The 27,728-nt window shown below is 37.2% G+C and overlaps 2 protein-coding genes across 2 annotated transcripts; one reads left to right on the forward strand and one right to left on the reverse strand.

The window, feature by feature from the left end:
• Nucleotides 1-18,799, forward strand: CCDC152 (coiled-coil domain containing 152). Its single transcript, XM_021380881.1, has 10 exons — nucleotides 1-622; nucleotides 2,189-2,219; nucleotides 2,944-3,049; nucleotides 5,525-5,630; nucleotides 13,082-13,150; nucleotides 14,315-14,379; nucleotides 15,815-15,917; nucleotides 16,720-16,847; nucleotides 17,752-17,838; nucleotides 18,391-18,799. The coding sequence occupies exons 3-10, from the start codon at nucleotides 2,987-2,989 to the stop codon at nucleotides 18,511-18,513; spliced, it is 744 nt and encodes a 247-aa protein (XP_021236556.1). The 5' UTR covers nucleotides 1-622; nucleotides 2,189-2,219; nucleotides 2,944-2,986; the 3' UTR covers nucleotides 18,514-18,799.
• SELENOP (selenoprotein P) lies at nucleotides 18,605-27,728 on the reverse strand. The gene is made up of 5 exons (XM_021380880.1): nucleotides 27,593-27,728; nucleotides 26,205-26,407; nucleotides 24,184-24,396; nucleotides 22,046-22,163; nucleotides 18,605-20,382 (listed from the first exon to the last, which is right to left on the reverse strand). Exons 2-5 carry the CDS (start codon nucleotides 26,393-26,395, stop codon nucleotides 19,723-19,725), a joined length of 1,182 nt encoding a protein of 393 aa, XP_021236555.1. The 5' UTR covers nucleotides 26,396-26,407; nucleotides 27,593-27,728; the 3' UTR covers nucleotides 18,605-19,722.

Consider the following 27,728-nt stretch of genomic DNA (forward strand, 5'->3'; position numbering starts at 1 on the left):
AGGAATGGAAAGGAAAACACATGAACTTCCTGCTCAGTTAATGTTAGTGTCAGTGCGAGGAGACATTTGAAAAATTCAAACATCACAGAGAGAATAAAATCAGGGCCTTGACAGGTGGTCCACTGAGGTGTTCAGGTTCTGTTTTGTTTGTTTTGTGAGGCACCAGACAAAGGCACTGCCTTCAGGCTGACGTCAAAGAAGCATTAGGATGTGTGGCACACTCCTGCTGACCTTTCCCCCAGCATCTCACAGTTGAAGGGGGCTGAAGGGACCCCTGAGGTCAGCAGCAGTGCGCTTCACCAGCAGAGAGGTTTTCCCGCCTTTGAGGGTGTGTACTGTTCCTCCTCAGCCCACTGAGGACAAGGAGTGCACAGGGCAGGGCAAGGCAGGGTGTCCTCTCAGAGGAACCTGCAGCACCTGCTCCCTCTCTCTGTGCTTCTGCCAAGCAAAAGGCTGCGCCCTGAGCATGCTGCACTCTGGAGCCTGTGGGAGCATCTCACTTCTACGCAGGCACTGGCTGTAAGCAAACTGCGGGACAGAGAGGCAAACAGGGCCACTGTGAGCTGGTGGACGGAACTGGCTGGGATTGCAGCAGATCGTACTGCCATCTTCTTGCATTGCGGTGAGGCTTCTGCAAAATCAAGTGGGGGGATGGGAACCACCCCATTCTGAGTGATGCATTTTGATCTGCCTTCCATGTTTTAAATGTCAGAGGGTCTTCCAAGTGTGAGCAATGAAGCAAGGTCAAAGCCAATGTTAGCGCTTGTCCTCAAGATGGGTGGAGCTCAGAAAAACAGTGAGATGATCTGAAATGCCTGTTACTGAGTAATCACTGTATTCAGTTCAGATGTGCTCTTAAAAAATCGGGAGAACTTCTTGGGCGTTTTTGGTTATGTATACAGTTTTCAGTGTTACATGAAACAAAAAAGAAATCTTAAATTCCAAAATAAGATTATCATAAGCAACACTTAGAAAATGATTCTAAGAGATGGAGATGTGGAGAGTAAATAAAGGTGTCAGTTTTGTGGCAGATGAAAATGTGTGTTAAATCTCTAGCCTTCCTCCAAGTGAAGTAAGTATAGTTCAGAATAGGAGTGGGAGGCTTAAGAAAAATGCTTTTGGAGAACTTAACATATAAATAATGATTACACAAAAAGTGATGAGTTTTCCTGCTGGAAAAACGCAACATTCAAAATACAGCGTATTATTTTTAATTTATTCTTTCTGTTCAGCAGGAGCTATATTCCCAGTGGCATCATTGCCTAACGCTGCCAAATGCTTAGCACATCCTGTCTTCCACATAAACAAATGATGCCATGGAATATGAAAACACAAATAAAACAGCACGCAGCATGGCAGCTCCCTGAGCTTCCATCCTCAGTCAAAATTCAGATGTTAAAACACTTTTATAAGCATGATAACATGGTACATGATAGAAAAATAGATAAGATAGTGCCCATGATAAGGACTGGAAAGATCGGGGCTTGGCATTCACACCGTACATTTAAATTATCAAATAAAACATGTAATTGTTTTACAAAATTGAACGTTCTAAATAACTATTTCAAACTCAATTTGAACAACTCATTACACTGTAATAACAATTACAGGTCATTAAGATTGCTAGCTTTGAAGAAAACTGCCAGTTTATCTTAGAAGTACTGGTTCTTTAGGCATATTCTTAAAAATTATTGATTTTTTTAAAATAGTTTTTTAGTGTTACGTAATGAATTAGCATTAGTCCCTCTAATGCTAATTAGAGGAAATGCTGGACACAAAAGCAAACTCTCTGTTGAACACACAGAGCTATTATCACTATCTTACACCTTTTTTAAAGATGTTGCACATACATAAAGACCTGAAAATATTGAATTAAAAAAAAAAATTCAGTTTGGTTCTTGCTCAGTTGTTCATTTACATGTGTATTTCAGCGTAACTTCATTGTAAGTATATATGTGTGGAAACCTCTTCAGTTTCTGGGTAGCACACACATTCTATCTTCTGGATCAGCACCCTCATTTCATTTTTATTTACTATCCATAACAAAGACAGTTTATACATTCCTGCACAGAAGTGATGGTTTTGTCCAGAATATATGCTTTATCTGTATTGGAATTATTGTTTGATGGAGTTTGATGTTCAAAGATACTTGAAATATTTTTAGAAACATTCATATATTTTCTTTCAGATACATCTTGCAATTGCATGTTGAAGATTCTGTAAGTAGAACTCCCAGTAAAAATAGGAATTGTGTTACTAATCTGAAATTATATGGGTGTGCTTCAAAATATTGATTTTTACTAACACGATGAGGTTTATGTGCAGCAGTTTCTCATCACTGATATTAATGTGAATTGTTTATAAGAAAGTATGTATGTAGCTTTAAGCCTGAATAGAGTATTGGAGCCCGTAGACAGTTAAAAGATGTATATTCTGAATTAATATGTACCCAGTAAAAGCTCCTTTGCTTAAATAATATTTTTTAAGTTAATCAAACTTAACAGAGCTTCATCTATTGCCTCTGCAAAATGCACAGTGGAGAACGAGTATTTTGAATCCATTCAATTTCGTGCTTTAAAAGTGATGATAGGAAAGCCAATATGTTTTAGTAACATATATAAGAAATAGTAGCTCATATGTTTTAAAAGCATCATATGTGGTTTTAGCTAGAATTGTGTCATTGTGTCTATAGAATTGGATTCAGATTTATTTTTGAATTGCAACAAAAAATATATTTTTTTACATCATCTAACAGTTTGATAGATTTGCTTTGGGCTTTCTGACATTAATTTTATTTCTTAGAAATACTAGGTCTCAGGTTGGTGGAAGTTTAGATTAATAGGCAAAAATAGTTACATATTTTTTTTAAATGTTACTTGTTCTGCTTACATTTGTGCATACAAATCTACTGAAAATTAATAGATCTATTTTTTATATATGCAGTGGTCACTGGCTGAAATGTTCTGGAAATCAATGAATCACAGCCATGAAGAAAATCAATGTGGTGAATCTTGATAAACTTTTAGATAACTTCTCAGAGATAGAAAAGGTAAGTAAAAAAGGTCTTAAAAGAAAGTTGAAATTGCTATCCATAAATATTTTTTTGATACTGTGGTAAGCTTTTCAAGTGAAGATTCTTCTGTTTTGCAGCTAATTCTTATTAATATACCTTGTAATACCAACTTTGTTTCAAAGCTGATTGTACTGGTTGTATCTCAGTGTGATACAAGTGATTTAAGAGAATCGTGGAATCATACAATTTCCTGTGTTGGAAGGGGCCCACCAGGATCACCAAATACACCTCCTGGCTTCATACAGGAACACCCAAATATTCAAACCCTATGTTCTGCCCTCTGGTGCAGACCATTTCCCTAATTCCCCTGGCCCAACCACGTCACAGCTCCATGCCGTTCCCTCGGGCCCTGTTGCTGTCACAGAGAGCAGAGCTCAGCGCTGTCCTCCGCTCCCTGTGAGGAGCTGCAGCCACCATGAGGCCTCCCCTCAGCCTGCCCTGCTCTGGGCCCAACACTCCAAAGGTCCCCAGCAGCACCTCACACTCTTTACCCTCTAGAACCTTCACCACCTTCATAGATCTCATTTGAATGCTCTCTACTAGTTTTATGTCCTTCTGATATTGCAGAGCCCAACCTGTACCCAGTGTTCAAAGTGAGGCTGCAGAGCGCAGAGCAGAGCGGGACAATCCTTCCCTCACCCACCTGGCAGTGCGAGGCCTGAGGCACCACAGGGTGCGTTTGTCTCTTTGGGCTGCCGGGGCACACTGCTGACTCACAGTCTATTCACCATCAGCCAGAACCTCCAGATCCTTTTTGGCAGGGCTGTTGGGCTGCCTCTCATCCCCCGAGTTTGTGCATATAGCCAGGGTTGCTTTGTCCCAGCTGCAGAACCTGGCACTTGCTCCTGTTGAACTTCATGTGGTTGGTGATTGCTCAGCCTTCCAACTTGTCACTGTCTCTCTGCAAGGTCTGTGAAGTCTGAGAAGTATTTGTTTCTGTGCTAGAATTTTAATGGTGCTAAGGCCCAATTTTGGCTTCTCAGGAAGAGACTGGAATATCTCTTTCTAACAGATACTTCCACTGTTAATACCAGTATTACAGAGCTCTGCTGGACCTTTGCTTCAGAAATTGTTATTACTATGGAAGGAGAATCTGTTTTTTTTTTATTATTATATATGCATTGAACTCTCAGTATGTAATTTCTTAAAGACTGATCCACTGAGGAAAATTGGTGCTGGATTCCTTGTTAGTCCCACAGGCCACCTCTCTGGTAATTGATGCTGTTCGGTGAATCCACACTAAAGGTAACAGAGAAGCAGCACCTAAAATAAACATAGTATTTCTCATGAAAAAATAAATCGATGTATGTATATATATATAAAATGCCAATTTCTGTTCATACACATTACTCATATTGATTCTCAATGATGGCATTCACAGCTTCTTATGCAAAGCAGTAAAAAGAACTTTGTGAGGATTGATCTGGACCATACAGTATAGTATTCAGAAGGATCCAGTTTATAACTAGTTCTTAGTTCTGCAGGGTAAACTATCAACTGCATAGGCTTTCAAATCTGACACGTGAATTTCATGAAGATCAACAAGCTCAAGTGCAAAGTTCTGTACCTGGATTGGGGCAATCCCAGATTTTGACCAGACTAGGTGAGAAATTTACTGGGAGCAGTCATGCCGAGAAGAACTTGGGGATGAAAAACTGATTATAAGCCAGCAGTGTGCACTTGCAATCCAGAAAGCCAACTGTATCCTAGACTTCATCAAAAGAGTGGCCAGCAGGACAAGGGAGGTGATTGTACCCCTTTTCTCTGCCCTCATGAGGTAGTATTGTGCCCAGGGCTGGAGGTCCCAGCGTAAGAAAGGTGTGGAGCTGTTGGAGCTGGTCCAGAGGAAGCCATGAGGATGGTCAGGGGTCTGGAGCACCTCTCCTACGAAGATGGGCTGAAAAAGCTATATTTGTTCAGCCTGGAGAAGAGAAGGTTCTGGGGAGACCTCATTATAAAATTCCAGTACTTAAAAGAGGTTTATAATAAAGATGGAGAGACCTTCTGCTAGAGCCTGTAGTGACAAGACAAGGGGAACAGTTTTAAATTGTTTTAAACTGGAAGAGGTTAGAATTATGTCAGATATAAGGAAGAAATTTTTCACAATGAGAGTCATAAGACACGGGAACCAGTTGCTCTAAGAAGTTGTGGATGCTCTGTCATTGGAAGTGGTCAAAGTAAGGTTGAACAGTGCTTTGAAACCCCTGATTCAGGAGAAGATGCCCCTGCCCATAGCAGGGGAATTGGACTGGATGAACTTCAAAGGCCTATTCCAAACCCAGAACATTCTATGATTCATCTTTTCTACGATAGAATTTCCAGAAAGTCAAATAATATAGGCTTGTGACTGCAGACTTGTTAAGTGCTAATTTTATATAAATTTAAAACACAGGATTTAAAACTCAGATCAAAAGATATCAGTATAAAATTGGTCTTTTTCCCGTCTCCTAGAAAATTTCGGAAATTAATGAAGCAAACAAACTATTACTTCTTCAGCTGGAAAAATCCAACAGGTTGTTAACATTAAGCCAATCAAGGGAGGAATCAGTAAAAGAAGGTAAGGTCTTGGTTTTTTCCCTAATTAAAAAAAAATAAAGAAAGCTTTTTGCTTGTATTCATGAAGTTCTGAGAAATACATATATTATTTTCAATCGTATAAAATAGCAAGGTTCTTAAATACTGTATGAAATGTAGTAATGCTTATTTTGTGGCATGTAATGGAATTACCCTTCCAGCAGCTTATCCAACAAGCATATGGATATTGCAGAAAGAGATCAGATCATTAAAGCATAGCTTTCTCTTCCTGAACACTTGTTGACTGTGTTTGAAAATAGCTTTGTTCTCTGTTCTTTCAGTAGCACCCAAGATAATCTTCTCTATAACTTTTTTAGGGACTGAGGTTAGACTGACAGGTCTGTAGTTTTCTGTGTCTTCTTTCATGCTGTTTTGGTAGACATGTATAACACTGGCTAGTTTACAGCTAACAGCAACCTCCCTGGACCCCTGAAGTCTTAAACACAAAGACAGTACCTCTCGCTCAAGTCTTCTGTTTGTGGTTTTTGAAGATGTGAGATTGCATTGTGGCAGTATCTTGTTTGGTATTTCTACTCCTTCCTAAAGTATCTTCTACTGAGCATTATGGTATGGGACAGCAAACTGAAAGGAACTCTGGTTTAACTCATTAGAAACATTTGTTTCTCTACTGAGCACAAAATACGAAGGACAGTCATTCAGAAACAGAGCAAGAGGCTTCATTACTGATGAAAACAAAGAGGAGGTTTTTTGTATGAAATAGATTTTAAAGACAGAAAGGAAAACGTTGACAAAAAAGAAGAAATTATTCTTATCATAAAACCCATGGGATAAAAGATAATGAATACAAAAGAGACAATGCAGTAAGTCAGAGCAGCTGGGAAGACTGAAGCAAGGACACCATAAGCAGAACAGACTGAAAACAGATGGAAGTCGGAAGCGAGGTTTGGGTTATGTAAATTGCCTCACTTCAATGAGATAAGAGTGAAATGACTTGAGGAGATAGTTATGCTGATAAAACTGGGGAGAACAATCTCTGGAGCTGTTTTGAAACACATGATGGAAAAAAAATGTGGATGGCAGAAGTCCAAGTAAAAGTGCCAGAGTAATCACCATGAAATACAAAATAAAGTTTAGTAGCAGAAAAAAAAAGGAAATATTCAAGTTGCAGTAATTTACAAATTAGTAAGGACATAGATAGGAGGCAGAAGTTTTGGAAACTGATAATTCTGGTCTGAGAGTAAGAGAGACTGCCAAGATGTTAGTAGCAGTAAAGGAAGAAGTGAAAAGAGGTGACTTAAAACATAGTAGGACTTCCAAGAGGTGGTTCTGAAATCTACTTGGTAATAAGGTAAATACGAGATGCTAAGGGCATAGAATGTATTTAGAAAATTAGCTGATTAATGTGGCTATATTCTCTTAGGTTAAAATGCTTACCAGTAACGTATTCCAATCAAATTCTAGCACACCACAAGATTTGAGTGTTTATATAAGTAACATTTTTGAATGACATTCATTAAAGGTGATCAAACAGTAGTTTCTCAAACCGTTTTGTTCAATACATTGCCATGATCTGCAGTGGATGCTGTCAGAGAAATTTTCAGGTAAACATGAGTTACTGTGTTGCTGAGGGTCAGCAGTATTTATAATGTTAAAAATACATCGGAAGTACATTATAGGTTATTAAGTAATTATAAATTACAGTAATCGTAAAATAATTTCAAAGCATTTTGCCTTTTATTTTTAAAACTGATAAAATGGACTTTGTACATTTAATCAGTGATTAAAGTAGTAGCATACGGTATGTTCAGACTCAGAGCACTGGAAGTGTTGTGTCAGGTAGTTTGGATCTTTGCAGAACCCTTTTGATAGTCAGAGCACTGTGACAGTAAAAAACACTCTTTACTTCTCATGGGAATATAGAGGAGTCCTGCACTGAACTGGAGGAGATGTGTGGGAACAATTCATCATTGATTCTTCTATTCTTATTTTGGCAACAGTTATCCTAACAGACTCTAGATGTGAGAATGGCTTTTATATAATGATAGGGCCAACTGTGGCTTGGAAAAGAGATTTCGTCTAGCCTCATGCCCCAAGCCACTTCCCAGAGCCCATCTCAGTCATATTTCCCAAGGGTATCAGTAGAAGAATTGATCCAAAAGCAAATGAAATTGCTGGATCTGAACAGCTGCATCAAATTTTTGATGAACAATGTCAACATGCATTCTGAATATATGTACATTCTCAAGTTGAATAAGATTCTGAAGTCCACCTTGTTGCAAATTTAACACAAGAGCAAGTGAGTTTAGGATAGATAAACAACTCAGCCTTAGCAGTAGACCACAAAGCTATTCACAGAACAGCCAAGGAAAAACATGAGAGACCACATGCTGCTGAATGGTTCACATATGATTCCAAATAAACATGCTTCTTTCAGCAACGGGGAAGAGAGCAAAAGCACTGTGGAAGGAAAAGCTGTTGTTCCACTTACCCTGAAGGATTTGTGGCTGCTAGGGTCGTTGGGTGGAGGAAGTGGAATTTTATTCTGGCTGAAAAACCCTATGTTAGTATGAGAAACTGAAATGAGAATAGCATTTCACACCCGAAGAAAATTCCAAAAAGTATAAGTGAGAACCTGAGAGCTTCTTGACATCCTTGATTGCCAGAAGTCTCTTTGGAACTGTTCAAGGTAAAAGAAGAGTGGGAATTCTGAGGGATATGCAAAGGAAGAAAGAAAATGTATAAAACTTAGTGGGGAGAGGAGTGTGAAACTCTTTAACCAAACATAATGTAGAAAAAGATGAGCAACATGGCAAGCGTATACATGTTCTGAAAGATAACAAATGGGCTTTGTTTTGTTTTAATATGTTCTTTACTGAACAAAGGTGAGATTCAGGACCGCAGCTTTGTTTAGTGTAAAACATTGTGATCAACTTAACATGGACAAGTCTGGCACTTTTGTTTTCCGCTCCTAAATGTTTTCTATACTAAGTGGACAGTTGTGGTGCAGACTACAGTTCTGAATAAAATCTACTGTAGTTTTTTAAAAGAAGGCAATTTTCATTATTTCCACAGAAAACTGAAGGTGGCTCTATTTTGTCTTAATGAGTGTTTTTGTTTTTGTTTGTCCAGTAATTACTTCACTTTCTTCAAATATGTCTTACAGCAGCAGATATTGCAGCAGTGGATTTTGCTTCCAAGTAACAAAGATGAGACTGGTATATTGAATGACACAATTCCATATAGCATCTCCAGTATTATGTATTTGTTGGCTAGTGTTTTGAAGGTGTTAAAGAAGAAAAAATATATATATATTAAATATTTTCAGTTATAAGTGTGGATAGGAGGATCTGCAATGAATCATGAATACTAAACATGAGATAATATTGATTGGCTGTTCAGTCTTTCTGTGTGTAGGGTGTATTCTTTACAGAGAAGGAGCAGATTAGAATTGTCCTAATGCCAGTGATCCACAGAGCTGTGACCATTTAGCACTACTGTGCCTTTTCTTCCTTAATGTACGCAAGCAAAACTGTGTGCTCAGTAATTTTTTCCAGTCACAACTGTAATTTAACATAAGAAAATTGTCAATATATATACATTTAAAGATAATAAAGAGAAGGAAATATTCTTAGGATTGGACAAAAAAAGTAGTTTGCATCTAAATTGCTGTGATTCATTGTAAGATTATCTTCTGTCGTATTGTTTACTGAAATGCATAGATGTATTTACAATGTGTGTATGACTTTCTAGAATTTATTTCCTATATTTTCAAAGAGATGAAGAATTGTAATAGATCTTGTCAGTATAAATAGGCATAGTGACCTAAAGCTTCAGATTTTGAATAGGATGTTACCATTAAATGCTGTTGATAGTCGATACGGTGTACTACATAGTGTAGGAGCTGGCAGTCACTGTTCCTGTGCCCTTCGTGCTCCCCCTACTGCTTTTTTAGAAGAATGGAAAAAGAGAACGACAGTGGCTAACACACAGCTGCGTTAAAAGCAGACTGGATGGAAGAATAGGTTAAAGTTCAAAATGTTTGAGTAGAAGACCAAATGCTGGAGCTGGAATCATAATTCATCATCATGATTCCGTAATTTGTAGACTTTAATTACAGGATCTACGGTTTTCAACAAAAGTTTCATCTTAGTCAAAGAACTGATATTTAGCATACTTTATCTGTTGCAGAAATCAGAAGCCATTTCAGAAATTAAGTGGTACTAAGAAAACAGGATGAAAAGGTTTAAGAGCAGGCAACCTTAGTTTTAGTATGCCCAGTGTTCCCTGTCTTTGAATGTTTTGTAGCTTAACTGTTAGAATTACAAGGAAATATAATGTTCTATTACAGGTAGCCCATATGGTCTTCAAATACGAAAAATACACAAGTTTTTTGAAATAAAATTATGGAATATAAATATGTAAGGTAGCAACAAATTGCATGTGTGTACACACACAGAACTATTTTGTTTTGGTCTTATTAAAAGCAATCTTGGCAAAAATGCTGTCAGTGAAGAAGTAAACCTAAACTTAATTACATAAAATTATTGGTATGCTGATGTGGAAAACTTCCATTACTCTCCAGAAAACAATAACATCCTTATTTGATGACTAGAAAAAAAAATTGTTTTATAAAATTGTACTGCTTGTTAAAATTGAGTTTAGTCTGTAATCAAGGTAAAAGCTAAAAATAAGCAGTAATAGCGTAATAGTAAGGTGTTATCTATAAAGCCAGTAAGAAGATTTAGGTTAACATTTAATCTGGGTGATTATAAAACATTTGAGATTATTTGTAAACAAAGTAAAAAGTACAGCATAGCATGTTTAAAGGATGTGGGTCATTGAAGTCTGTCGTGTTACAAATTTTGCAGTTTTTGCAGTCAGACATGTGACAGGACCTATTTCAGTGTTTCAGATGTGGATTATGATGAAGTATCAGTAGTCAAAATGTCCAAATTTAGATGTCTGCTTTAAAACATAGGAAGTCTAATTTGTTGAGGTACTGTACCCATTTCATAGGTTTTTCACTTCTTTGCAGTTATACAAATAATTTTCATTTATATGTAGATAGACATTTTCAATACCTGGAAGCTTGAATCTCAGAGTAGGTATCTGTAAAATGAGGAACACATCTTTTCACATGCATGCAGAGTTGTGCTCTCATGCATGTGCACACTGTTTTGCAGTATGCCCTGTGACACAGAAACAAGACAGTGGCATACTAAAGCTGTCTCCTGACCTGGAAAGAGGCCTGCAGGCATAATAAGCTGCTCACCATTGCCTTAAGTGGAAAACAGTGCCACAAACAACTTTAGGAGTAGAATCTGCTGCCCAGCAGCATCCTGTCTCATTCAAAATAAAAATTTGACTTTCTGTAACTAACAAGATAATGGTAGTGTTTTATCCCCACATCATGACACTATTCCCTGTTCTCTTCACCTTCTTGTTCTGGGGAGAAGCTGTATACCTACACATGTATTCAAGACCAATTACGATAATAAGCAGTCATAATTCAAATGTGATTGAATTAAGAAAGTTTGACTTGAGTGGTTGAGCTCACAGTATTCTTAAAGCGTGTTTTCTTATGTTCTGCCTTTAGCCTGCCCTGAGTTTCCTGTTTATCCACCTTACTTTGTTGCATGGTTGATTGTCATCTTACCACCTCTGTCATTTTTCTCTTGGCAACTGGCATTTCTCTTCATCTCTGGTTGCTGCTTGACTCACAGTTCTGTCGTCTGTCTTGCAAGTTGTGCCTAGCTCTGTTGTGTTTTGCCCCTCCCCTCTACATCTCGATTTCTTCCACACCTGCTTTCCCAGTCTCTGCCTTTTTCTTCACAATACTGAATCGTCTTTGATTACCACCATAGTTACAGGACGGAGAGACTGACATCAGATGTTATAACAGAACGGCAGTTACCTGCTGATATAGTGGCAAAAGTCTTGTTCAGTTTTGGGGCTATTTATCTGAGTCTTGAAAACTTAGTAGCAAGTTGTAAAAGGCCTCTAGGGGGGTCGTACAAACTGAGATTTTCTGAAGTCAATCATCTGACTGCATTTGAAATTGCCAGATTTTCAGAGTGGAGGTCAGACAAATATTTGATAGAGAGTAGATCTCCTCCATTAATAGCTTAAAAGTACCTGTGATAAAGAACAAGTATTTATGAAATAATGGTCATTCATCTGATAGGAGGGCAAACACATGAAAACAAACGACAAAGGGCATTTTAAGAAAGAAACATTTTTCATAGCTCATAACAGATTTTTTTCTGTGCATTTTTACTACCTTTCGATATGCAGTTCAGCTACTGTAGGCTTAAATATACTTTTAGTCTTCATGCCTTTCTATACTTTCTAGCAATTTGTAATCCTTACTGTATGTAAAGCTTACATACTAAGCCTTGAAGTTAGTATTTAGCCAGATTCTGTAAGCCATCCAAATAATGTTTACCTAGCTATACTAAGAAAACATTTAATAACGTTCATTAAAGAATAAGTAATAAAACATTTAGGCACTGGAAGCGTATCTTCAGGACAGGTGTTTTCAGCAGCTTTGAAGGACTAAAACATTGCAGCAGAAAACATTCATTTATATGTGGAAAAGTAATTCCTTTGGCTTTTAAACTTCCTTTACTAAAATATTTATTTCCTGATAGTATTGTAAAGCAAAACTCTTCAGTGCTCTCTTCCTTCCTTTATAGACTGCAGAGTTTAATGGAGATTATCACAGTGCTTGCTGCCCTCTCTGGAAACTCACAGCTGAATCCAGTGACTTATGGCTTACTATCATTTTTCAAACTCCTATCCTAAAAGTGTTCACTGATTTTTCCAAAATGAACTGTAATTCCTATACAGGCCAAGTATTTTCTTAGCTACTAACAGCAGGCTTTCCTCTTCCATGACATTGTCTATCCTGAAATCCATCTGGAAAAGCAGAGACATGGTATAATGTCATTGCTAAATAAATAAAATCTCAAACATTAAGTAATTTAAGTAGTTCTTACTGAACAAAACAGTGGATAGATTCTTTACTTTTTCTGAATTCTTGTCATCTACCAATAGAAGGCTGTGAATCTTTAAGCTGATTTAGACAGTGCAAGTGAGGTTTGGATGTATATGGTCTGTAAGTCTTTTTTGCAAAAGATGACCTTCTCCAAAGTTGTGATGAATTAAATAAGGTTAACTCCCAGCGAGAAAGTGACTGCTGATTCTATAAGATTTCAATCACCTTTACAGTAAGCAAAGCAGTATATTTTTCCTACTATCTCAAAAAAGCAAACATTCTTGAAGACCAAACAGAAGGATTATGCTTACAATCCTATTACTCAAAAATGTGTATTATTTTCTTACATTTCTATTATGTTTTAAGAATACTGTTTAAACATGATGTTTATTATTTTTTCAATTGCTATACTATATTCCAGAATTAAAGTGGTGAAGAAGTTATTTATTTTCAAACAGTGAATTTTTCCCTTCTAGAATGTACTGCTCTACGGAATGTGATAAAGGGTCTTATACAAACTCTTGAAAACCAGTGTAACATAAAAGGTAAAAGAAAAGTGTTCTTATTTATCCTGTACAGTAATATAGAAAAAACAGGATTTTCATTTTTTCTTTATATTCATTGTGTTTTTTAGAGAGAAACACTCTAGCATCCAGGCAGAAGTTAAAAGTATATCTAAAATCAATCCTGTGCAGATTTTGGTGGCCTGTGTACTCAGTGAATGTCTTTTGCTGTTACTCTGCCTAGAATCCACTCATAAAAGAAGTCCTGTCCTAGCAAGGTTTTTAATTAATAGTTAGATTTAAAATTTATTTCAGCATAGCAAAGGAAACTTTAGAAAATGTGGGAAAGAATTACTCAACCACTGAACTGACTTCTCTTAAAGCATTTATGCAGTTTTTGCTAAAGTGCTTTGTAAAATCCGAGTCTTAATCCTCATCTTAAGGAGGTTGAAATTTGGCTGTTATCTGTAAATTCTTGATAATTGCTCATTGCTATTTAAATTAATTAAAAATTAATTAAAAAATAATTAAAAAATAAAAGTACTTATTATACACATCAGATATCAACATATTTCTATACTGCAGTTTAGTTATCATATTTCATTGTATACCCATTCTGTGTTCAAGGTACATTAGCGTAACAGTTAATAAAACTCTAAAAATTGGAAGTAGATGGCTGTTCTTAATAATCAGAATGAATTTTGCTAATCAAGAAAGCATGATCTGCTTTTCCTGAATTCTGTTTTTGCAATACTGTTTTTCAGTTTGCATATTTGCTATCACTATAGACAGGCTCTAAGGGGGCCTACACAAACTGACTAAGTTTTCTGGTTTTGAGAAACAAGTACTTGAAAAGTTAAATCTCTTAGTTTGAAAGTTTTACCAATGTGTTAACAATCTTTTCTTTTCTGAGCAAGTTAACTTTGCATCTAGGTTTTCTTGAATGCACTGGTAAACAGTTGCTAAAGATTTCTAAAAGCAGTTCAATATAGTAATACCAGAGAAGCATTACAATTATACAATAAATTTTCTTCTTAAAAAAATTGTAAGGCATTTTGTATCTCTGTAAATTAAGATTATTGTATCTAGAAAATGTTAGGTCTCGTTAGAGTTCAGACAAGTTAAAAAATTTTAAATAATTTCCTTTCATGCTTCCATGTGCCAACATTTATCTTTTAGTGTATTATTTTTTCTGTTGTTGTTCAGGTGAAAATGATAGACTGAAGGAAAACATTCATATCTTGGAAGATAAGTTAAAGGCTACTGAACAGGTTCGTCAAAATGATCATTCTTTAATAGGAGACATAATACTATTTCTGTCTCTACTGGAGTAGTTCATACATATTTTTGTTCCTGAGTTTGCTACTAATCACATTACTGTTTCACTTTTCCTAAAGTTTATCATGTGTAAAAAGAGAAAAGTTGTTCTAATGACAATATGAGAGCGTTTTACAAGAACTAAAAGGTCAGCACTACAGAGTGCTGAGAACTCTGGCTTAATCTGAGATACGTTTGTTTTTTTTAACCATAGTTAGCTTTAAATTCAACTTCCCACACATAAATTTTGGATAGTCAAGATACCTACTCTACTGCCAGGGAATTAAGTACCACCTGAATTATCTCTGTAGTTTCTTTGGGAGTAAATGCTGTAAAGAGAATAGGTCCCCGTATCTCAGAATAAATTCCATTGCTGTCCCTGTACTTATATCTATCTCATTCTTGGAAAGGAGGTAACATAAACAGGGCTAGGCACAAGCTGTGTCAGTTCTCTGTGCTTTGACTGTATATCTGTTACCTGTATAGGATTAGGAATCTTACTGTCAATTTTCTTTGCCTGTGTTTATAGCAGCAAAGAGTCTAAATTAAACTTTTATAATGATAGAACTGTTATATTGACAGTTTGAGAATAAGTAATATGTATATATGTCTTACATATGTATCTATGTGTGTATATATATATATTCACATATACAGAACTACTGATGTTCTGAAGGCACTTAGTTGATCGTCCTGTACATGCTCTTACCACCAGATAGTAACTGCCTTTGTAGTGCCTCTGAGCATTGCTCTAGGTAGTGCCTATCTACAACAGAAGGTTCTGATGAGATCTTGGGAGTAAGCACCTCTGCACTGGCAGTTACACCAAATTACTTGATAGTTCTGGAGTATTTCTCATTGATGCAAATTTAAAATAAGTATGCTCAAACTATTAATTTGAATATCAGGGCCACTAGCATTAATGCCACTGCTGCCAGCGTAAAGTTGTGGAATCCTTGGTGTAAACAAGATTAGCAATTTGAGATACTTTAAATACCATTTTTTGTCGCACAATTCTACAACGAGAAATCTGTACAAGTAAAACTGTTGTTACTTAACTAACTGCAGAATCATACCAGATCCTACACTGGGGCAAAGAATACTACCTCTCCGTTTGCCCCTTCTCCTAATACAAGCAATTTATAATTCTATTTTAACAGATAAGTGAAATCTGCTACATTTTTCATCTTTAGATTTTCATTGGGTTAAGTAAGAAGTAGCTGAGCATTTTAGAATTGAACATATGCAACATAAAACAAGTACTGCATTATAGAATTATAATTAACTGAGTTATTCTGTATATTTTGACATGAACATTGTGCTTTGCAGAAGGCTTTCTAAGAAGGCACAGAAACCTGAAAATTTTCATGAAACTTTTTGCATTCACAGGATTGTAAAGATCAGATTGAGAAACTCACAGTAGAAATTCAAAACAAAGAGGAAGACCACAAATTAGAAATAGCAAACTTGAATTCCAACATGAGAAAAAGAAGTAAGTTATCTGAAGCCTGAATGCTATGCAGTTGGATAAACCATGTCATAGCCTGTAAGAGCTATACTTCATCTAGCATAAATGCAAAAAATAGTTCAGCTTCCTCATGGAAACATGACTGGAAAACAGTTTTTGCATAGAGTCCAAGTGTGGTACTGACAGAACAAACAGACATGAAAGCTACAAAGTACCTATTGTCAAACTGAATTTTATCTTAACTGTGGAGATAGTGGCAATGAGGTAATATTACAACAACACAGGATGAGCAGAAATTTCAAATCAAGTAGAACAGACACTGGGAACCTGTACATAAAAATCTGAAGGAATAAAGTTTCGGGTTAAGTACTGACTGGAGAATTGCTTTGAACTTGCTGGAAAATTGATTTAGGTAGGTTCCTAGGAGGGTGTTTCAGCTATGCCTGAGATCAGTAGGACTTTTTGCAAATAATGTCGCAAAAAGAAATACCTGATTGCAGTATTGATTATTTTTCATTACTGACATAGGCTTGACAAGTAGGATTTTTTTGATTATTCACTTAGATGTAAAAAAGCAAAACAAAGTCTTTGTAAAATGTGATGCTGCTTTAAAGAGATTCAATCTCACTATCATTCAGATCATTCACTATCATTCATACATAGCTCTAAAGTATACTTTTTGTTTGACTGAAATTGTTCTGTAAAATGCTGACCTGTTGCTCAAGAAAGCTCTGCTATTTGGGAAATGCTATTTTATTTTGTTTTTCCATTTAAGTGTATTGCATAATTAATTTAATCGGTATATTTGGTGTTACTGTGATATTAGCTGAAGCAAAAGAGATGGAGTATAGGGAACAGATAGAAAAAAAGGAACTGGAAATAATAGAGCTAACTAGACAGCTGAAAACTCAAGATGAAGAGAAGCAGAATGAAATAATTAAACTGCAGATAGAGGTATGTGTTATGATGAATTAAAGCTCGATTAGGCATTGAGTAAACTTAGAAGACAGAAGTGAAAAATGCTGTAACTAGTGCATAACAAAGTAATGTGATGGAACCTAAGCATCTTAAAAAGTGACCTTTAGAAGGATCAGTGGCATTGATCGCTCTGTCACTATGGTATCTAAGTAGCTTCTGCTCAGAAATCTGCACTTCCATTTACTGTATATGGAGGCTGAGCTTTGTAGTGTTCTTCCTTTAAATTATTTTGAAAATGTTGCTAATTTTTTACCTATACAGAAATTAAAACAATGTTTTCTATTTATTCTTTTATTGTTGTTCCTGAATGCTTGAATATTTTTATTTTTTATTTATTATTATTATAAACTTCCAAGAGGTTTGAGTCATGGAATTCAACACACATTTCACAGCTCAGTCCTTGCTACAGAAGACTCAAGGAAATACTTCAAATCTTTCATGTACTAAATAGGAAACAAGGTGTGAAAGCGTTTGGGCTGAGATATCTGTAGTATGTGAGGGAAGGTTTAAGAGGTTTTTAGCATCCTTTCCATTTTCTCCTCCTGCATTCATGAAACTGTGGTGCCAAAGTACTTTCAACTTTTCATTTTAGTAGTGTTCTTTCCATATAGCATTTCAGAAATACTTGTGTGTAACATAGCGGGATCAGAATATCTGTACTATTTACTTTTTGGAATATTTTGAAGCATTACTAAGAAATCTGTAATTGTGTTCATTTCTAATAAACTTCATTGTCCTAGAACTAAATACTAGATAATCTTGCAACAACTTTCAGATACAACATCCATTAAAGAAAAAAAAAATTATCCTTGTATTATTTAACATACTTTTTTTCCCCCCTGCTGGATTGTTAATATTTTCTCTTCCCTGGTTCTTTCAGTTCAATGCTAAATTGGCAAGAGTTCAGAACAAAACAACAAAATCATTTTCAGATGCTTCTGTCTTGCCACAAAGTATCTATCGAAGGGTATGTGCTTTAATTACCTGTCATCTGCAAATACTCGAGTATTGTTGCAGCCCATTCTAAACAGCAGTTATTTTGGCTGTTTCTGTGTTTCATTTGCAAAAAAAAAAAAATTATTTGGGAAAAGAAGTTCTGTAACTTCCAGGATCCATTCAGTGTCTCTTCAACACATCTCTCCCACCTCTAGATGACCAATTCCATGTCCTTCTGTAGTGATGCTGATATAGATAAGGTTCAGCTTAATACCTTTGTCATGAATAACAACAGAAGACCACATGGTTTTAGTACAGAATTGTTAACTTTGAAATTTGAGATAGAAATGACATCAATGACTGATACAAATGTTGCATGCATTAGTAGCTTTGCAGACTGGGGACTTTGTAATGTCACAGGAACAGGATTTGGGGGGATGTAATCTTCTTTAATATTGTGATAGAAGATAGATACCAAGGAAAAACATTCTTATTAGAATATTTCTCATTAGCAGTAGCATCTTGTATTGGTGCATAATCCTACATAGTAACATGAACAAAGCCTTTACTTGCAATTTTACAGAAACTACAGCACCTCCAGGAGGAGAAAAACAAGGAAATTGAAATCCTCCGAAACACCGTAAGAGACTTAGAGCAACGTCTCAATAAAGGCCAAGATTTGCACTTAAAACGGAGGCGGTTTTGAGTAATAACATGAAGCATTTCAGTAGAATATATGATAAGAAACAGCACATTTTAAATGGCGCATTTGAAAGTAAAAACAAAATACAAAGAAATGCTGAATATTTTTTATTGAAAAGTCTCTTGTCAAATATTCCAAAGGCAGGCATTTTGTTTATATTCAGTACTACTTTCCTGCTAATTAGCATTCACCACAAAAAGATTCAGTTTTCATAGGAGTAATAATTTCCCTATTCAAACATCATTAATTATGGTGTATGCTTTCAAAGCAGCTTTCCTTTCTTGAATACTCTGCTCATCCAGGAATCCTTTGAACAAAAGAAATTTTTACTTCAACATGGTTAATAAAAATTAGAAAATGCTAAGCTACATACAAAGAAATTATAAAAATGTCAGTGGTATATTGCCTTACTAATCAATACAGATTTAACAAATTCCATACTGCCATTAGTAAAGAAAAATATTAAACCAAGATTGAGTTTGTCCTGTCTCTTTCTTGATAGAGGTGCTGATTCTGCACAAAGAGTTGTTAATATTGCTTCTCACTTCAGACATGAACTTAATTGATTGAGTGGGATTTTACAAACTGTAGTACTGTGTATCAGTGTAACCTGGTACTATATCTAACCCACAAAGTTAAGCATATAATCTGTTACTTTAAAACAATGCAGTTACTGTTGTATCTTACTCTGATGAGATAAAAAGTTATTTTGGTCCACTGTTTAGCTATAAGCTTCACTTGTACATAACTTGTATACCTACTTTAAAAAAAAACTTCTGAATATATCCCCTCTTAATTAAAAAAAAAAGATTAAAGTATCTCTTTTGCTTATCTTCTGTTCTTGATTGCAAAATATCAAACAGGAGCCCCTAGGTCATAGTTTATGCTCCTGTCCTCACAAATGCAAGCAGAATGTTAGAAGAGAAACAAGAAAGACAAATTAATCAGCCATGCAGACACCCTTCCAGTGTAGCTGAAAAACAAACTATGGGATAATCCAATTCCTTTGTAGTAAGAAATTTTCATTGATGGAGTTTCACTGGTCTTGTGTAATTTCAAGAGCACTGCTCTTTGCAAAATTTTAGCACTACACTCCTGTCACCTTAGTCTAATTTTTATTTGGGAGCAATAGAAATACATCATCTGATAGTTTTTCCTGTCTTGCAATTAAGTAAATGTAGGCCATATGACTCCTCTGCAGTTTTTAAGTGCTTAGTTTGTTTTTCATGCTCAGTTTCCTGCCTGTTCCTGTCACTGTCAGGTGTCACTAGTTTCACTTCCTCCTGCTGCTGATGACTCTCAGGCAGCAGTGAGCAGACGTCACTGTCAGGATTCAGTGATGTCCTCTGCTAACAGCTGGCCGTGTCACCTGCATGAATTTGGAAGTGCTCCGCGACACTGTCAAGTGATAGAATTTCCTAGCTCTTCAAACAAAAGGTGTCGACAATGACAGCATCAGCTACTAGTTGTTGAGTCTGATGCTGTCTGCCAATTTCAAGTTAACTGGTTTTTACAGATGGTTTTCCACTTTTTTCATAGTTTTGTAACACGCGGAAGAATTTCCACACCTTCTCCTGGAGGAAGAGTTTCTACCTGTTCATGGCTACCTATTGGATCATGTCTGTTGTGGTTAAAAACTCTGTGATGACGACCGTTGTGAGGGTGACGTCTTTGAGATTCAGAAGGAGCCTGATGATTTTGATTTTTTGAATGATGACTGCCCTCACGATGGTGGTGGTGGTGTCTGTGCCTGTGCAGTTGACGGTGATGATGTGAATGTTGACCACGTGGTTTGGGTTCAGGTTCTATCCCTGCTAGATTTTCATCTTCTTTTTTAGTGATGTTTTCACATATATTATCAACATCAGGTTCCTGCAAAACAGCAACACGGTATTTAATTAAACTACTTGTAAGATATTAAATAAGTATTTTTGCTGTACCTAGAAAACCCATGCAATGAGATATTTAAAATTATTGTTTATAAATATTTTTTATAAACTAATGCAGTGACACAAAGTGTGAGCTACAGTCTGTATTTCCTTCCTGAAAATAATAAAGCATTTAGCATCAACAAAGTCTGTAAAATAACACAGACCATCCAAAAACTTATTTCTGCAACTTCTCCACCCTGGAGGTTGGCAGGGAGTGGAAAGCCAAAAATGCTGGCTCCAGGAATGGAATCTATAGCACCCCTTGAAAGGCGATGCAATTGCAAAAGGAAAAACGGGAAGAAATATCTGCTTCCAAAGTTTGTCTCTGAGGCACAAAAGTCCTCCGTAACACCCCGGTCCGCATCTTAACTGTCACTTTTCTTGGTTCTGCTCCTGCGGCACAGATAAACTTGTCAGTGGATTTATGAAGATTTTTCAGTAAAGCTAGATAAACAGTCAGCAATGCATACTCAGGGTCTTAATGTCAAAGTTCAAATTAAAAAAGAAAAAAAACAACACTGAAAATAGCAAAGATTTTTCTCGTTAGTCCTCACAATCACCCAAAAGCCATTTAAAATGACTTAATTTTTTTTTAACCTGGCTGGCTTTAATTCTGTGAAATACAGAGCAAGCCATATTTTGTCACATACTTTTCATGTTCTATTTCAGTGCCCAAGTAGCTGTGTTCATCAGACCACATGATTCCAGCTGTGATTATCTGTGTAAGCACTGAAGAGTAAACAAGGCACACAGGTGCTCTGCACCTCCTGAGCAGCATGTGAGGTGTTTAGCATTTAAACACTTTGAATTGTCCTCCCTAAATCTATCCCAGGAAAAAAAAAAGTGATTGCTTCTGAAAGTGCTACTTTGCTGAAGAAAGATCTGAGCGTATCAAAAAGAATCTTTTTTTATAACACCACTGGTACCCGGACAATCTCCTAATGTAAATTTTTTGGGATTATAATCAAAGTTATTGCTAATAAAAAGTATTCTTATTCTAGGATCCCACATCTAACCTGCCTGGGGCCTATGTTAAGCTGGAAAGCTATTTGATGGGAGCCAAAATGATGATTCTGCTTGATGAAATTCATCACTTCCTATCTGCATTGCAAAGCAATCCTTAAAGCAGTTCTGATGCCTAGTTACATGTAAAATACAGCTCCTCTTCTTTTATTATGGTAACAATCATCCCCTTGTATTACCAATTCTTAAAGTAACTTTTGTATACTGCTTCTAAATTTAAACTAAAAGGAACTGTAACTCAAACCAGCTCAGATTCATCTCCAAGGTTTAAAAAACAAATAATAAAATGTACCTACCTCTCCCCAAAAACTAAAGTAGCTAAATTCTCACTATCTGTATGTAATTCCACAAACAGAATTGCATCCAAGATTACGTTTAGATTTCTGAAAATGGTTTGCAGGAATTTAAACAGTCAGTCTATTCTAAACTAGATCAATTTTCAAAAATGCTTATATATTCTCTGTCACAACCCATGAAACGTGTACATTCAAAGTTGCCTTTTTTGATTAATCATGCTGACAAAGATTCTTAAGTATCAGGGTTTTTTTTCCTAGTATATATATAATGAAATAACAAAATACCGTGTAAGAGCAATTTCCACATTTGTTTTCACAGTATGCAATCTTAATAGCTTCTTCTACATATTGGAAAGACAGGAAGGAATAGGGAAGACCCAGATGATACACTAGACGACCGCATCTAAGGAGAGAAAGAACTCTGTGGTTACATATACATAAAATTAAACATCTCATCTTAGTATACCTTTTTCTTTTTTTACTTACGCCAGTCTACCTATGCTGTGCAGTCCCATAGATAGTGTTTTTCTCCAAGGAGCTCACAGTAAAAAAAAAAAAAACAAAAACAAACAAACAGTCTCCACCTCACAAACATCTGTCTGCTCAGCTTCTTTAGTACACTGTGAAGTCTGCTTTCTAACTGATGTAATCACTCTGCTGGCAGAAACTTCTAGTTGATCTGCACTTAGATTGACAAAGCTGTACATTAATAATACCTGTCTTTGTAATGAGGAGGACAGTTTGCATAGAGGTACAAATTACTACATGGTTATTGTATCCAAAGAATCATAGAACCACAGAATATCCCAAGCTGGAAGGGACCCACAAGGATCGAGGCCAACTGCTGGCTCCACACAGGACCGCTCTATTTCAAACCCTATGTCTGAGAGTATTGTCCAAATGCTTCTTGAATTCTGGCAGCTCAGGGTGATGATCACTGCCCTGGGGAGCCTGTTCTGTGCCCAGCCACCCTCTGCTGAAGAGCCCTTCCCTAATCTCCAATTTGATAGGAATGTCTGAATGCAGCCTAATGTGTTTGATTGGAATGCACACTATTAACCATCTACATTAGTAATTTAGTGTGCACTGGTGGTGGGGGATTTTATGATACATACCTGCATCATGTTTGCACTTTAATATTCTGGTATGTACTTATCTGTACAATTGATACATTAAAAGCAGCTGGTAAAAATGTGGAAGCTGTATGCAAGGCACCTTGATGAGCAGGCATCTGCAATGTCACCAGAAGGCCCTTCAGCCCTACCTTTAAACATCTGTCATATATATCTAGGACCAGCAATGAGTAGGGCATAAATTCCTAGAGTCATAACAGGTTACAGCCCAGCAGTTGCCAAACCAATTAGTAGTGTAGGTGTACACATACCCAGTGGGTCAACAGTGCAGAACTGTTCAACCTTTCAAATGCTGTGGGCCAGGTGTCAGATTTGTAGCACCTCTGTGGACTACACACAGCCTTGATCTCTTTGTCATACAGCAGCAACTTTAGGTATATTTGCTGCCTACTATAGCTAATTTGCCTATTTTCATCATATTACCAAAAAAAAAAGCTAAGTAATTTTCTAATTCTTCATTACATTTCATTATGCTTCAGTACAGAGACAGAACATTCTTTACAGTAATACAGTAGTAAATAAGACAGGCATTTCAGAAGTTCAAGTTCTCAAATAATTATCCTCACTTCAAAAATAAAAAAAATCGGGATTCCAACTAAACAGTCAGTCATTACTGGTTCTACCAAAAGATACTTGTCCCAGAATCCTGCGATCAAAAAGCTAATTTTTCCTATAGTTCTAGACTTTTTGTTCAGCTACAGGACACTTTCAGCAACTTCAGTCAAGATGTTCTGATGAGAAGTCAGGTCGCTTTCCTGGTTTGAGTCTTCTTTCAAATACATAGAATCATAGTATCATAGAATTAGCTAGGTTGGAAAAGACCTACAAGATCATCCAGTCCAACCATCCACCTACCACCAATAACCCCACTGAACCATGTCTCTCAACGCAACATCTAAATGTTTCTTGAACACCTCCAGGCATGGTGATTCCACCACCTCCCTGGGCAGCCCATTCCAGTGCCTGACCACTCTTTCAAAAAAGTAGTGTTTCCTAATGTCCAGAATGGACATGGACATAACAAAGTTGTTAGAGAATAAAAACAGCTTAAGACCAGAACCATGATATCAAATTCAACAATCCAAAGCCATCATAATTACTTATAAATACATACTTGTCCCAAATTTATTTAAGAAAAAGCAGACTTTTATACTTCCGTTTTCCAGTAAAAGTGCATGTGCAGCTTGATGCCTTTTTGTGAGGTTATTTAAATGAATGAATACAGAGATCTACAAATCATTACTATAAATACATGTAAATATTTTCCAGTTTTTCCCTTTAAACACAAACCTGTCATAGATGAGAAAATCATCTTTGTTTCCATTTAAAGTAGTCCAGACATCAGCTTGGTGATCATCTTGTTGGTAGACAGTAATATGGTCTGAAACACTTTCCTGCAGTAGGTGAAATTTCTTCTGGGAATGAGGACTCTGATGGTTGACAACCACGTATGAGATATTGAGCAGTCCTTCATTCTCTAACTTCACTCGCAGGTCCTCCAACCTAGAGGGGAATGTGAAAAAAGAAGACCATAAATCAGCAGGCAATCACAAGAGTTCTTTTCCTTTGCAATATGAAAATAAGTTATTTGCCACATTCATCAAGAGTTAATGTGCTCCGTGTTGTTTGCATTACAGTGAGTGTTTTCTCCTCTAAGCAGCAGTCTAATACTATTAAAACATTCTTGCTCTTTTCAGAAGTATCAGTTTTGTCAGAACTGAAAATGTTGAAGTTCTTTCCCAACCTAAAGGAATGTATGATTCTGTATTGCCATCAAGTCAAACTCTACAAAAGTTTGTATGTCACAGCTCCTATGCTTGTAACTAGAATACTGTACTAAGCAAAGCAGGCATCTGTTACCAGACTGAATTCAGAGTTATTTTCATGTCAGTTCTTTCACACTCTTCATGGTCTAACAGAGAGAACTTATGTAGTGTTTTTACTTAAATGCTGAGTTTTGGGTCACATAGTTTGTTAAAGAATGCAGAGTGAATACATCAGGAAGTTGAATAACAAAGAAAGTAAACCTACAGCACAAGGCCAACAGCTCTCCCTCTCATCTTGACTTGTCTACTTTCTGCAATAGCCAGAAAGGGACATGACAGAAAAGGGACAGCAGCTGAGCCAAAAGAACCACTACAGAATGTCTTCATGACCCAGCTGGCTTCTTTGTGATCCATCACAAAAAAAAAAAAAAAAAAAAAACACACCACCCCTTTCTTTGCTATCTATTACAGAAAGCTGCTTTCTTACTCTACAATGTTTTTCATTCACTCGATCAGGATCAATCCTACAGGAATACTCTAGAAAACACTTCCATTTTTTTTCATTTTCAGGACATAATCTAGAACTTCAAAGAATACAGCCTTTCTAAAATGCATAGAATCAAATCCAACTACTTTGAAAGTCAGCCTCAAAGCCATAACTTTGCCACTGCTATTCCCTAAGTAAGTCCAGCTCCTGAAAAACTGGCTAAGATTATTGTAACATGAAGTTATGCAGCCTGGAGAGTGAAACAAACATGTTATTACAGTGTTCCTAATCAAGTTGTGAAACCAGCACTATGAATTTTTATGCCAAAGTGATTTCACAACCACTGAACCAAAGCTAAGCACTGCAGGCAATTCATGTTTAGGCCGGCTCAAAATTATTTTCCAGCTGCTGTTACAATCATACTATCTAATTATTTATACCAAGGTACATTCTAGAAACTGGAGCACCGATGTCCTAGGCGTAAGAAGATGTAACAGTGATGATTCCCTTCAATGCTTCACCATTTTTTTTGCAAAGTTTTCTTTTCTGCATCTTCTGAATTTTTTTTCTATACAGAACCCATGAACAGACACACATTAAAGGTACAAAGCAGAACGTGATTTTTTTCCCTGCAGATTTTACATAAAAAGGAATGGTCATGGGTCTTTTCAGGTGTTCAAGCCATGTTAGAGAATTATGTTTCTCGGCTTCAGTGCCTCCCACCATTAATTTTCCTGCTAACCAAAGAATCTCTCTTGATGAACTGTTTCTGTGTGGTTTTGGTGTGTTTTGGGTTTCATTAATATCAATCTGATCATATTTTATGTTGTAAACACAATCTGGAAGGAAGATCTTTCAGCCAGGACTAAGCCTACAGCTGAAGAATCAGAGCCACTGGGAAATGGCCAGTAGGACCACGTCACGTATGGGGGTGGTAATCCAAGGAAGCTATTGCTTGTTGAGCACACCCATAGTTGAGTTCGTATATTATCCTCAGTTGGCTTTATGAAGTGGCCATTTGTGTTTCAGGAAAAGCTGGGAAGGAAACCGATGCTCACCTGGAAGCCTGCAGCAGGCACAAGTATCAGCTTGCCTGGAGGAGAGCAACCACTGCCACTGACCCCCTGGAGTTCAGCATTGGGCTCTCCTCCCCGATGCGCCATTCCGGGGGCTCCTGGCACTGCTGGCTCTCCGCCCCCCCTCCTGGGAGGAGGCAGAGAACCAGAGCCAGCCCCAGCCCCGCCCACATGGCTGGGCCTATCTGAAAAGAAGGAAAATAGACAAAATGAGATCGATGCCTGAACGAAGTCCAGATGCTGAAATTCCCACACAAAACACAGCAGGATACTGGTTCCATTCAGTTAAAAAGAAAAACAGCAAGAGTAGATTTGAACCGTACTGCTTGATCATATTTATCTCATTTAGTAGTAGTGATCCTCTATAATAAATGGATTTTTTTTTAGTAGTTCAAAAAAAGCTGGATTTTATTTGTAACGCTACTAAGCAGATCCATTTCTTCTGTTGTGAAAGCAGTGGTGCCGAACCAGTTTACACCGGTACGAACCTAGTTGTAAATCCAACCACTGACTTGAAGTAATTACACCAGCAGCGTGTTTTAAGCAGCAAGCATTATGGAAAAGAAAAATAAGAAAAAAAAAAGAAAAGAAAAAAGACTTGAAGTATTCTAGAAGTCAGTTTGTAGCACTTGGATGCCACTGAGAAAAATCTCAACACAGGCAGTAGAAACAAGTTTGCAAAAATAGGAAATGAAAATTCAAGTTTCAGGATTTGCCGTATCTTATAAAATCTGCTGCCCACACCAGGTCTCTTTAATGCTCACAGGAATCAAAACATACAACAAACTCTGTAAGTATCCTTTCATTCCAATGGTATAATAAGTTTGACTTAATATGCTTGGACAACTCGCATTACTGAGAAATAAAATTTTAACACCGCTTCCCAACACGCCCTAGGCTGCGGAATTGTGCAGTTCCAGCACGCACATCTGACAGTAAATACAGAACATTTTGGAAACAGCAAGTTCTGACATTCAACAAGATTAATGAAAAACACGTTCTACTAACATAAATAAATAAATAAAGCAGAACACTTTAATTACTGATCTTCCCAGGCAAGAGACAGACGCTGCAAAGCCAGCATGGCTGGTAAGTCCAGCTGTCCCCGTGCCGCCTCCCTGCAGTTCTACCCAAGTGACCCGGGGCGCAGCACTCTGAAACTCTGCCCCGGTAATTACCGACAAGTCCGCTTCTCTCTTTCCACGTATCTGGGAAGCTACTCCCCCTACGGGGTCCGTAAGGGAGCACGAAGCTGGCAGGACCCCGTGCCGCGCTACCACGCCCCGCAGCAGCCGCCCACCGGCGGGAGCTCCGTTCCCCCCGCGCTTCCCGACCTTCCCGCTATCCTCCAGCGGCCGCTCCCCTCTCACCCCGCAGCGGCCGCTCCGCGCTCCCCGCTCGGCTCGCGGCAGAAGGACGCGGCCGCAGCGCGGCGCCGCTCTTTATAGGGCCCTTGTTTACGTCGCGGGGCAAAGTTCAGGGAGCTCGTTCTGCGCGACCTTGCAA

The sequence above is a fragment of the Numida meleagris genome, chromosome Z, assembly GCF_002078875.1.
Source record: "Numida meleagris isolate 19003 breed g44 Domestic line chromosome Z, NumMel1.0, whole genome shotgun sequence".
In the NCBI taxonomy this organism is placed as follows: Eukaryota; Metazoa; Chordata; class Aves; order Galliformes; family Numididae; genus Numida; species Numida meleagris.